The following is a 13,666-nucleotide window of genomic DNA, read 5'->3' on the forward strand; positions in this document are numbered from 1 at the left end:
TGCCGACAATTCGTCAGTTGAGTGACAAGTGTTCACCAGGGGTACAAGATAAATACATCCCACTGTGATCCAGCCAGCTCCTCCAAGATTGATGTTCACAGAAAACATTGTGAAATACATGGGCAGACTTCATAGCTACAGAGAAACTAAAAAATGACTTCAAGGCTCAGAATATTTTAGTAGAAGTCCAGTGCATGGTTATACTTGGGAATTTACTATTAATGATCTTCAAAATTTTGTAAGTCATTATATTGAGCTTTAAAAACTATCCTTTTATGTCTAGATGTAATGCCATTCATTAAGGAATGTTTTTAATCAATTAAAAAAATATTTTAAAAAATTATGTGAAGCGGTCAAAAAATCTGCTGAAAACTTGCACAAGCCCACTGTAAGAAGGTAAGCAATATATAATAGAAACTTGCCTTCTACTTAATGTTGGATTATCATATTTTCCACCACAAATTCTCTGAATATTCATGATATTAACACTCTAATGCCCAGAGGGGTCAAAATGACCCTTTTTGGTTTTTAAGTGCTAGCTATGTTTTGCAGAATGATTCAAGCAACATTTACTTTTGTAACATTTATTAATTTGGCATGTACTTTCATTACATTAAAAGACAGTGCATTTCGCCTAATTGATTATCACTTTTTTCCAGTTTCACCTTTAACGTCCAGAGGGGTCATATTGACCCTTTTAGAAAAAAAGCTATAATTTTGTTTATAGTTATGCCATACATTTGTCTCCTGCATTCTCAAGCATCAGCTACTTTACTCTGTAGTGCAATAATTTACTTTTGTTCATATTATTGCCATATGAAATGACAACAATGGACTCTGTTCACCATTGTCCATCATTCCTTTGTAAGAATCAGTCTTTCAAAGGTAATTGTGAGCTGAAGATTGAAATGAATCAAAAAGAGGATTTACAATATGAAGAAATTCTTGCAGTATTACAAAAAGTTATGAAATGTGATTCAGATGGTGGCGAACTTTTTTCTGACGATTCAGAGGAAGAGTTTTTACTTCAGTCATTGAGAAAAATTAATCATCTAATACTAATGATCTGACTCTTCAGATACAGATAATGGAAGTTTACGTTCTAGTAAGTATATTATTATTATTATTATTATTACTATTGCTGCTAATTTATAATAATCTTATTTTTATCTACATATAATTTTACTGTACTTAATTTAGATTTTATGGTGGCTTTCTTACATTTGTTCTATTATTCGTGCTCTCTAGATCGAGAAGAATCATGTAACAGAAGAGGAGATAATCATGTTCCTCGGAGTGTAGAACAAGTGACTGCTTCTTCGTCTGATGAAAGACATAAAGAAGTTGCTCCTGGTGGAACAGTCTGGATAGAAGCACTGCCTAATTCACAAGGTGGGTGTCTTCCTAATCACAATATTTTGAGAGACTCTCCTGGACCTACACCACATGCAAAAAGAAATGTAAGTGATGAATTTGTCTCAAGTGCTTGGCACTTGTTCATAGACAACCGTATAATCAAATATATCTTGTAATACACTATAACAGAGGCACACAAGAGTACTAGGAAATGACAAAATGACAGCTGGTCAACGACTGTGGAAGAACTAGAAGCATTTATTGCAATTATTTATGCTCGTGGTGTGAGTGGTTGCTGAAGTACAGACCTTCACACCTTATGATCAGTTTCCTGGGGCCTACAATTTGGGTGGAAACCATGAGTAGAAATAGATTCTGTGATATTATGAGATTCTGGAGGTTAGCCGGAAAGTCTACACACTCTGTACAATTACAGAATGATAAGTTTGCATTGGTTTCTCCTGTCTAGAACAAATTCATAGAAAACTGTACAATGTGTTACAAACCTGGAAGTGACATAACAATACACAAGCACCTCTTCCCAAATAAAACTAGGTGCCCGTTCACACAATTCATGGCTTCAAAGCCTGACCAGTATGGGCAAAAATACTGGTTAGCTGTAGATATTGAAAGCAAGTATGTACTCAATGGTCTCCCTTATCTTGGTAAGGATACTGCATGATCCAAAGATGAAGGGGTTTCAGATTATGTAGTGATGCATGTTATAGAACCATTTCTGGGCAAAGGCAGAAATGTCACTACAGACAATTACTTCACTTCACTCAAACTAGCCAAAAAATTGAAAGAAAAATCAACATCCATTGCAGGAACTGTAAATATAGCAAGAAGAAAAATACCACAGGCTCTGAAGTCCTTGAAGAATCCTCTGTATTTACTCCACAAAAGAGGTAAGACATGATGATATTTCCTTGACAGTCTATCAAGGAAAGAAAGAAAGAAAGAAATGTGCTAGTAATGTCTTCCCTTCATCCTAGTGTTATCATAAATACAAATGAGAAAATAAACTCCACAAACAGTACGTTATTACAACAACAACAAAAATTGGAGCTGTCATAGTAGATAAAATGATGAGGCAGTACTCAATCAAGACTTCCTCAAGAAGATGGCCAGCGCAGTCCTACAATATCCTTGACCTAGCAAGAATATGTAGCATGTGTAGTATTTAGGGCTGTCACAGGGAAGAAGATCAAAAGAAGACACTTTATTCAGCAGCTTGCAGATGAACTATGCTCTGAGTATGTGGAGAGTCGTTTTCCCCATATGGCAACAGACAAGTGTGAAAAGAATGAAAATAAAGATGAAATGCCACAGAAGTGCCGTAAATGTTAAGTTCTCAAAATTCTGCAAATGTAATGAAACTATTTTCAAGTGCAGTGTTTGTAAGAAGATGGTTTGTGGAAAATGTACAAAGGAAACTGCATACAAACGTGTCAATTGTGTAAAACAATGAAGTAGCTGAAATTTCTGTACACATGAAAAGTTCAATTTTTTATGAATTTAGAACACAGAAAAGCCTGTTACTTGCATACACTTGTTTGGGTGTTACTAGGTTCAGTGAAATTTGTTGATATATAAACAAATAATATAATTTGTGTCTGGTTTTTTTTAATTCACAACTCAGTATCTGAAAAGGCTATAAATCTTGTAAACATTAAAATATAATAAATGCTTAATATTTCGAAATAATAATTCAGAAAACTTTTTTTAAATGGTAGGTGCCAAATGACCCCTCTGGACGTTCACGGGGGTAGGCAAAGTCTGAGCATCCGAGTGTTAATGAGACCCATCAAATATATTCCTTATACATCAGCTGTCCATTTCCAAAATTCTGTATGAAGTTTTCTTATAGCCTCTTCAGTGAATTTACAGCACTTATAATGGCACTTATAAATGTTGCCTAGGAAAGAATTTTGTGTATAAGCAATTATGGTTAAATATATTTAAAAACAAAGATGATGTGACTTACCATGCGAAAGCACTGGCAGGTCGATAGAAACACAAACAGACACATACATACACACAAAATTGAAGCCTTCGCAACAAACTGTTGCCTCATCAGGAAAGAGGGAAGGAGAGGGGAAGACGAAAGGAAGTGGGTTCCAAGGGAGAGGGTAAGGAGTCATTCCAATCCCGGGAGCGGAAAGACTTACCTTAGGGGGAAAAAAGGACAGGTATACACTCGCACACACACACATATCCATCCACACATATACAGAAACAAGCAGACATATTTAAAGACAAAGAGTTTGGGCAGAGATGTCAGTCGAGGCGGAAGTGCAGAGGCAAAGATGATGTTGAATGACAGGTGAGGTATGAGTGGCGGCAACTTGAAATTAGCGGAGATTGAGGCCTGGTGGGTAACGGGAAGAGAGGATATATTGAAGAGCAAGTTCCCGTCTCCGGAGTTCGGATAGGTTGGTGTTGGTGGGAAGTATCCAGATAACCTGGACGGTGTAACACTGTGCCAAGATGTGCTGGCCGTGCACCAAGGCATGTTTAGCCACAGGGTGATCCTCATTACCAACAAACACTGTCTGCCTGTGTCCATTCATGCGAATGGACAGTTTGTTGCTGGTCATTCCCACATAGAATGCATCACAGTGTAGTCAGGTCAGTTGGTAAATCACGTGGGTGCTTTCACATGTGGCTCTGCCTTTGATCGTGTACACCTTCCGGGTTACAGGACTGGAGTAGGTGGTGGTGGGAGGGTGCATGGGACAGGTTTTACACCGGGGGCGGTTACAAGGATAGGAGCCAGAGGGTAGGGAAGGTGGTTTGGAGATTTCATAGGGATGAACTAACAAGTTACGAAGGTTAGGTGGACGGCGGAAAGACACTTTTGGTGGAGTGGGGAGGATTTCATGAAGGATGGATCTCATTTCAGGGCAGGATTTGAGGAAGTCGTATCCCTGCTGGAGAGCCACACTCAGAGTCTGGTCCAGTCCTGGAAAGTATCCTGTCACAAGTGGGGCACTTTTGTGGTTCTTCTGTGGGGGATTCTGGGTTTGAGGGGATGAGGAAGTGGCTCTGGTTATTTGCTTCTGTACCAGGTCGGGAGGGTAGTTGCGGGATGCGAAAGCTGTTGTCAGGTTGTTGGTGTAATGGTTCAGGGATTCCAGACTGGAGCAGATTCGTTTGCCACGAAGACCTAGGCTGTAGGGAAGGGACCGTTTGATGTGGAATGGGTGGCAGCTGTTATAATGGAGGTACTGTTGCTTGTTGGTGGGTTTGATGTGGACGGACGTGTGAAGCTGGCCATTGGACAGGTGGAGGTCAACGTCAAGGAAAGTGGCATGGGATTTGGAGTAGGACCAGGTGAATCTGATGGAACCAAAGGAGTTGAGGTTGGAGAGGAAATTCTGGAGTTCTTCTTCACTGTGAATCCAGATCATGAAGATGTCATCAATAAATCTGTACCAAACTTTGGGTTGGCAGGCCTGGGTAACCAAGAAGGCTTCCTCTAAGCGACCCATGAATAGGTTGGCATACGAGGGGGCCGTCCTGGTACCCATGGCTGTTCCCTTTAATTGTTGGTATGTCTGGCCTTCAAAAGTGAAGAAGTTGTGGGTCAGGATGAAGCTGGCTAAGGTGATGAGGAAAGAGGTTTTAGGTAGGGTGGCAGGTGATCGGCGTGAAAGGAAATGCTCCATCGCAGCGAGGCCCTGGACGTGCGGAATATTTGTGTATAAGGAAGTGGCATCAATGGTTCCAAGGATGGTTTCCGGGGGTAACACATTGGGTAAGGATTCCAGGCGTTCGTGAAAGTGGTTGGTGTCTTTGATGAAGGATGGGAGACTGCATGTAATGGGTTGAAGGTGTTGATCTACGTAGGCAGAGATACGTTCTGTGGGGGCTTGGTAACCAGCTACAATGGGGCGGCCGGGATGATTGGGTTTGTGTATTTTAGGAAGAAGGTAGGGGTAGGGGTGCGGGGTGCGGGGTGTCGGTGGGGTCAGGAGGTTGATGGAGTCACGTGAAAGGTTTTGCAGGGGGCCTAAGGTTCTGAGGATTCCTTGAAGCTCCGCCTGGACATCGGGAATGGTGTTACCTTGGCAAACTTTGTATGTGGTGTTGTCTGAAAGCTGACGTAGTCCCTCAGCCACATACTCCCGACGATCAAGTACCACGGTCGTGGAACCCTTGTCCGCCGGAAGAATGACGATGGATCGGTCAGCCTTCAGATCACGGATAGCCTGGGCTTCAGCAGAGGTGATGTTGGGAGTAGGATTAAGGTTTTTTAAGAAGGATTGAGATGCAAGGCAGGAAGTCAGAAATTCCTGGACGGTTTGGAGAGGGTGATTTTGAGGAAGAGGAGGTGGGTCCCACTGCGATGGAGGACGGAACTGTTCCAGGCAGGGTTCAATTTGGATGGTGTCTTGGGGAGTTGGATCATTAGGAGTAGGATTAGGATCATTTTTCTTCGTGGCAAAGTGATATTTCCAGCAGAGCGTACGAGTGTAGGACAGTAAATCTTTGACGGGGGCTGTTTGGTTGAATCTGGGAGTGGGGCTGAAGGTGAGGCCTTTGGATAGGACAGAGGTTTCGGATTGAAAGAGAGGTTTGGAGGAAAGGTTAACTACTGAATTAGGGTGTTGTGGTTCCAGATTGTGTTGATTGGAATTTTGAGGTTTTGGAGGGAGTGGAGCTAGAAGTGGGAGATTGAGTAGATGGGAGAGACTGGGTTTGTGTGCAATGAGGTTTGCTGGAAAGGTTGTGAAGGGTGAGTGAGTTGCCTTTCCGGAGGTGGGAAACCAGGAGATTGGAAAGTTTTTTGAGGTGGAGGGTGGCATGCTGTTCTAATTTACGGTTGGCCTGCAGGAGGATGCTCTGAACAGCTGGTGTGGATGTGGGAGAGGAAAGATTAAGGACTTTTATTAAGGATAGGAGTTGACGGGTGTGTTCATTGGCTGAGTTGATGTGTAGGTGAAGGATTAGGTGGGTGAGGGCAATGGATTGTTCAGTTTGGAACTGGTATAGGGACTGATGGAAAGAAGGGTTGCAGCCAGAGATGGGAACTTTAAGTGTGAGGCCTTTGGGGGTAATGCCAAATGCCAGACAAGCCTGAGAAAATAGAATATGGGTGCGTAATCTGGCTAGGGCGAAGGCATGTTTGCGGAGGGAATGTAAATAAAACTTAATGGGGTCGTTGTGGTGGTGTTGTGAGGATGACATGGTATTAGAAGGTGGAAAGTGTAACATGAGGCTGAAATGAAAATAAAAATATATGGGGAGGCCTCGCTGCGATGGAGCATTTCCATTCACGTCGATCACCTGCCACCCTACCTAAAACCTCTTTCCTCATCACCTTAGCCAGCTTCATCCTGACCCACAACTTCTTCACTTTTGAAGGCCAGACATACCAACAATTAAAGGGAACAGCCATGGGTACCAGGACGGCCCCCTCGTACGCCAACCTATTCATGGGTCGCTTAGAGGAAGCCTTCTTGGTTACCCAGGCCTGCCAACCCAAAGTTTGGTACAGATTTATTGATGACATCTTCATGATCTGGATTCACAGTGAAGAAGAACTCCAGAATTTCCTCTCCAACCTCAACTCCTTTGGTTCCATCAGATTCACCTGGTCCTACTCCAAATCCCATGCCACTTTCCTTGACGTTGACCTCCACCTGTCCAATGGCCAGCTTCACACGTCCGTCCACATCAAACCCACCAACAAGCAACAGTACCTCCATTATAACAGCTGCCACCCACTCCACATCAAACGGTCCCTTCCCTACAGCCTAGGTCTTCGTGGCAAACGAATCTGCTCCAGTCTGGAATCCCTGAACCATTACACCAACAACCTGACAACAGCTTTCGCATCCCGCAACTACCCTCCCGACCTGGTACAAAAGCAAATAACCAGAGCCACTTCCTCATCCCCTCAAACCCAGAATCCCCCACAGAAGAACCACAAAAGTGCCCCACTTGTGACAGGATACTTTCCGGGACTGGACCAGACTCTGAGTGTGGCTCTCCAGCAGGGATACGACTTCCTCAAATCCTGCCCTGAAATGAGATCCATCCTTCATGAAATCCTCCCCACTCCACCAAGAGTGTCTTTCCGCCGTCCACCTAACCTTCGTAACTTGTTAGTTCATCCCTATGAAATCCCCAAACCACCTTCCCTACCCTCTGACTCTTATCCTTGTAACCGCCCCCGGTGTAAAACCTGTCCCATGCACCCTCCCACCACCACCTACTCCAGTCCTGTAACCCGGAAGGTGTACACGATCAAAGGCAGAGCCACATGTGAAAGCACCCACGTGATTTACCAACTGACCTGACTACACTGTGATGCATTCTATGTGGGAATGACCAGCAACAAACTGTCCATTCGCATGAATGGACACAGGCAGACAGTGTTTGTTGGTAATGAGGATCACCCTGTGGCTAAACATGCCTTGGTGCACGGCCAGCACATCTTGGCACAGTGTTACACCGTCCGGGTTATCTGGATACTTCCCACCAACACCAACCTATCCGAACTCCGGAGACGGGAACTTGCTCTTCAATATATCCTCTCTTCCCGTTACCCACCAGGCCTCAATCTCCGCTAATTTCAAGTTGCCGCCACTCATAACTCACCTGTCATTCAACATCATCTTTGCCTCTGCACTTCCGCCTCGACTGACATCTCTGCCCAAACTCTTTGTCTTTAAATATGTCTGCTTTTGTCTGTATATGTGTGGATGGGTATGTGTGTGTGTGTGTGTGTGTGTGTGTGTGTGTGTGTGTGTGCGCGTGCGAGTGTATACCCGTCCTCTTTTCCCCCTAAGGTAAGTCTTTCCGCTCCCGGGATTGGAATGACTCCTTACCCTCTCCCTTAAAACCCACTTCCTTTCGTCTTTCCCTCTCCTTCCCTCTTTCCTGATGAGGCAACAGTTTATTGCGAAAGCTTGAATTTTGTGTGTATGTATGTGTCTGTTTGTGTTTCTATTGACCTGCCAGCGCTTTCGTATGGTAAGTCACATCATCTTTGTTTTTAAATATATTTTTCCCGCGTGGAATGTTTCCCTGTATTATATTGATATCAATTATGGTTAAACACACACAAAAACCTAAAGTAAGAGTAAGGAGTCAGTAATTTCATGTTACCATTCTAAATGGTAGGGGTTTTGGTAGCATACTGATTTACAAACACAGATGTGTATCACAACAAACACTACTACTTGATACCACCACAAGTAGACACACTGTTGTTGAGACAATGTATAAGGAGACACTACCTTGTCCACGCCAACAGCTCGGCACATACAACTTACACTATCTAATGACTAAGTTTTCATCTTAAGTTTGATTATATTGAGACATACTACCTTCTCTGTGCCACTGGCATGCTCATATACTACCTCTTCAATACAAAACTCAAAATTGAAATTTTTGGGAGTTACGACCTTTCTCATGACAGTGCCTCAATTGTACTAAGTATCAGGACTAGGTTCTTTTCTGAAGTTATACTGAAGCAAAAAGATGTTCCTCTCAACTGTTGGATTATGGTTGGGAGAAGCAACAAATGATTTGTTTGAGTTCTTCCACATCAAAGCAACACAGGGTCTAAACCTCACCATCTCAGGTTTTCTTGAACTTTGGCACAGGTGTCCTGTTGGTATAAAAGAGAAATATACTGAGATACGTCAACTCGTTTCTGAATTACAGAGCTGTAAAGTTATCAGAAATGGTCCCAAAAACGGAACAGCAACTTTTAGAATTTTTGTAGAAGCTTTCCTAATTGAGCTACAGGCTTGTGATGAATACCATTTTATAGAATTTTTCACGTCGAAGTAAAAATGACTTTTCTTCATCTAGCTGGGCCATCTACATCCTTCTCATATCCAAGAAATGCTGATATTCTGTGGATATCAGTAATGGATGTTCTGGTGAAAATAAATCCCGTGATTCCTACTGGAAGAAATTACACTTTACTTGAATGTGATGCGTACCAAACGAATGAAGCCTTTACGAACTTAAAATAATAAAATTACTGAATAGATAGTTTTACTGTAAACTATTTACTCGAATCTCTATTGCAACAGTGTTCATGTTTATTTTCATTAAAATGTTAATATTAGTACTGCTGTAATAATTAGCATGAGTACGCAATCAAATTATTGGAAATATAGCTTGCCTTCTTTTCTTTTTTTCACTGCTGAAGAAAATATCATCCCAAATTTATATTTTGGCCTGGGATTTGTAACAACACTAGCTAATCATGGAATAAATTTGGAAATTATAAAATTGTACTCCTTGAAGAAAAAAAAAAAATAAAATAAAATAAAAATTAAATTAAATTACAATTTTGTTTTGAAAAGAATTTTCTTATGTTAACCTATATATTTTTGTCTGCCATAGGAAGGGGCATGAAAAATGATGTAAAATAGTATTCATCCCAGGTCTGGAGCTCAATTACGAAAACTTTTACAGCAATTCTAAAAACTGCCATTCCCTCTTTTTGGGCCCATTTATGATAACTTTACATCTCTGTAATTCAGAAATGAGTTGACGTATTTCAGAAAAATTTCACATTTTTCTAAGTCTATACCAACTGTAAAAGAAAATCTGGTGTGAGACAGTGAGGTAGAATATGGTCTTTTTCTTAGTTGATCTGAAGTAGAATGACCCGTTTTAAAATACAACTTGCGCAACTTAAGACAAGGTTGATTAATTATCCGAAACCTTTGGAGTAACTAAAGTTATCCAACACATTAAATATAGCCTAACTGAAATTAAGTTGTTGTACATGTGTGCCACTATCCTGGTAAAGTTAGACACTGAAAAAAGATATAAGACATCTAAATGTACTTAGGTTACGATACAAATAATGTTACTGCCCTGATCCTGTAAAACTGAGTGAAGACAAAATCAGCAAAGAATAAAAGGAACAATTCAAGGCAACTCAGCTAATTTAATTCAAATCTGACCCATTTCAAATAAGCTGTATTATCTGACCATATCCAATTCATAATGAAAACTATGTCCAACAACATTCAAAAAATAAGATCATGATCTGAATGAAACCGTCAGCATGAAATCCAGTATACTAGAAAAGGCAGCAATCTGACACACTCATACATGCTGTCCTCCACAGTACCACCACCTTTTATCCTTCCACATCATATTGTACCCTTAACTATCAATGATTTGAGAAGTATTTACCTTCTCCCTGAAAGTCTGTTTTTTCATAAAATGGTTGATATAAATCGTGCCACTGTAAGAGCTGTCAGCTGAATGCGGACCCATTTATCTATCCTTCACACAATCAAATTTCAAGTTTTCCTCCCTTAAAGACTTTTCACTCCGATTTGTTGGCTCATATCTAAGCCATTTACAATGAACAAACTAGACTCAAGACAAGAAGCAACATAAGATGGTGGCAACAGTCTCTGCCTGTCGGGACTCTGTTGCACCACAAAAGCAAACATGTTAAGACGTGAATTATGGTTCTGTCAGAATACAGCAAGAAAACATTTTAAATTCTTCTATAACAAGCATTAGTGGTTAATCTGTCATGGCAGGGGAATTATCTTTTGTTGCTTCTGCCTTCACACTTAACTGACATGTTATCTGCACTCCTCTATTCCATTTTCCTTCTATTTTAGTCTCACTTCGCATTTTCATTTTCTCGTACTAGCTGGGAATGTTTAATGTAAAACGCTTTCCATGTTCTGTCATATTATCACTAGCTATCATCATTGTACACTTTGTCCCCTGGTTAACATTGATTGGAATGAGTACTAAGCATCGTGAAAATAAATCCACATTACCTTAGATTGGCTTTAATCACAAAATTTTATTTGCAAAAAAGTGCAATGTCATAAAACAGCATAAATTATTTTTGTTTAAACACTGCAGCACAACACCCAAACTGAAAGAAAAAAATCTCTCTCACTCTATGAAGAAATGGTGTTATCGGGTTCACATAAACGGTTACTTACACCTGAGAACCACGAAGCTTACGTCGCAGCCCTTGAATAACTATTTGTCCTGTTGCAGAAGAAAGGGAGTTATTTGTCTGCCGACCAATAAATCCCCTTGGTTCAGGCACCAAATCAGTCAAACTACTAGTACTCCCACACTCTGAATTAGTTCGAGAAATTGAGCGCATGAGAGCTCTATTTGCACGTTCTTCTTTCGCTGTGATGCCCTGAAGCAATCTGCAAGAGATAAAAACCGTCTTTAACACATGTGTTCTTAGTACACCTAGATTTCTTCTAATTGATGACACAATTTTAATCACTGCAAGGGTAACATTCTTTCTGACTACCTAGGGTGCTTATAGATTAAGGGCAAAACTTTTTCAACCAATTCAACAACCCTATGCTTTGATATATAGCAGATACAAATTCTTACAAAACTATCACTCAGTGAGGCATATTATTCAAGTCACACAAAGTATCACACTTTCTGCGTTACAGACATGGATAATAAAAATCCACATTTCTATGTCTGGACAGAAGATCAAGCTGACAATGTACTGTTAGTTATTTCAGGTCTCTGGGATAATCTGGAAAAGTTTGAGTTTCTTATTGTGAATCCTAGCTTGAAGCTTTTTATAGAGGGCTGTGGAGAACAAGATAAGAAATCCTATGTGGTACACACTTTGACTTTCTTTCTGCTTAAAAAAGCTCCTCAGCAGCTTAAGAACATAATGCTGTTTTTCCAGTAAGAAGCCACTCATTTACTCCTGCTGACAGAGTCTTTGGAGTTTTGGAAAAACATCTGCAAAAGAAATCTGAGGTACTGACACACAAAAATTACCACAGTGTTTATAAATTGGTTGGTTCAATCCACATTTTAGATGAGGACGGGAGTGTGAGAAACTCCAAGCCACTCAGTGAACATTTTAAAAACATGGACGGTGTCAGAGGCATGAAACAAATATGTTATGGAAGTCAATCAAAGATGAAAATGCCACAGTCGAAATAAAAATGGAGAAAACGTATCACCGCAATGTTCCATTCACATTGTTCAGCCCTCTAAAAAAAAATTATAAAAAAAAAGAAGTGCCCTGTTGCTGACTAATCAGTAATTTCATGATACAGTACAGTGACTGAAGCAAAGTCGACTGATGTGAATAATTTCCTACACAAATGTTTTGGGGATGATTGGGAGAGCACAGGAGATTTTGGTTTCCATTATAACACCATCGAGGCAGTTCCTATTGTAAGTGGAAGTCAGGAAGAAGTTTGTATGTCAGCTTGTTGTTGCTTCAAAGGAGGAGGACTGTACCAAATTTGAAGGGAAACCAACAGGATGGTCACTCTCATAATTCTATAAATAGAAATTTTTACCAGAAACACTGTGAATTCAATATAAAATGATTAATGTGAATGTATTTATTGTGTAACAAAATGATTTTTCTAGTCAGCTGGCATCAAAAGGATGTTATGAACATTCTATACATTAGAATCTCTTTTAAAAAAATAAAAATATTAAAAAACTTTAATTTTGTATTAACAGATAACATTATTCTTTGCTTAGTTAAACATTTACCTCATTAATCGTTTATTTCTATATTTTACAAAGTATTTGATCAAAGCATAGAAGTCCAACAAATTTTCCATAAATTTGAAGAACACAATTGCACATTGATTTCTCTTTATGATGTTGCTAGAAGTACATCCCAACTTCACATTTTAAAATTTGTGACAAATCTTCCAGGTTAGGAGTAATCAGTTTTTTTTTTCTTCTTCTGTAAAATTTGGTCTTCTGGAAATAATACAATATGGAACTATGCTCCTCATATGTGACTATCTTCAGTTCGACATAAGCCACTGCCCATCCAATCTTACTGAGACACTAATGACTATCAGTACCCTGACACATTAAACAATGTGAACTCCAGGCTGGAATACCAACAATATTAGCAAAAGGTTAGATTGGTACTCACCCAAAAATGACTTGCTGAGTTTCAGACAGGCACAACAAAAAGACTCTTACGTATTATAGCTTTCAGCAAAAGCCCTCTTCAGCAAAGAAACACACACACATTCACAAGCAAGCACAATTCATGCACACATGACTGCTATCACCGGCAGCTCCAACCAGAATGTGACTGATGCATGAACAGCAATCTGGATGGGGCAGGGAAGTGAGAGGAATAGCAGGGTATGGGTTGGGGGAGGTAAGATCACTGCTGGAATGTGCAGGGACTTCTGCTGGGTCAGACAGCCAGATGCAGTTTTCGCCCCCTCTGTCCTCACATCCCCTCACCCTCAACCTGTGCTGCCCTCTGCCAATGCACCCATAATCCTTTCCCCTTCCCTGCTCCTCCCTTTTCCTCTCCCTC

At 40.6% G+C, this 13,666-nt stretch overlaps 1 protein-coding gene across 1 annotated transcript in view; it reads right to left on the reverse strand.

Annotated features, from left to right (window-relative positions):
• Positions 1-13,666, reverse strand: part of LOC126482350 (uncharacterized) — a 281,287-nt gene that overhangs the window by 119,820 nt on the left and 147,801 nt on the right. Inside the window, exon 8 of the mRNA XM_050106430.1 lies at positions 11,313-11,531. Within this exon, the coding sequence (XP_049962387.1) occupies positions 11,313-11,531 (219 nt within the window). The remainder of the gene's footprint in view (positions 1-11,312; positions 11,532-13,666) is intronic.

Source organism: Schistocerca serialis, chromosome 5 (genome assembly GCF_023864345.2).
Source record: "Schistocerca serialis cubense isolate TAMUIC-IGC-003099 chromosome 5, iqSchSeri2.2, whole genome shotgun sequence".
In the NCBI taxonomy this organism is placed as follows: Eukaryota; Metazoa; Arthropoda; class Insecta; order Orthoptera; family Acrididae; genus Schistocerca; species Schistocerca serialis.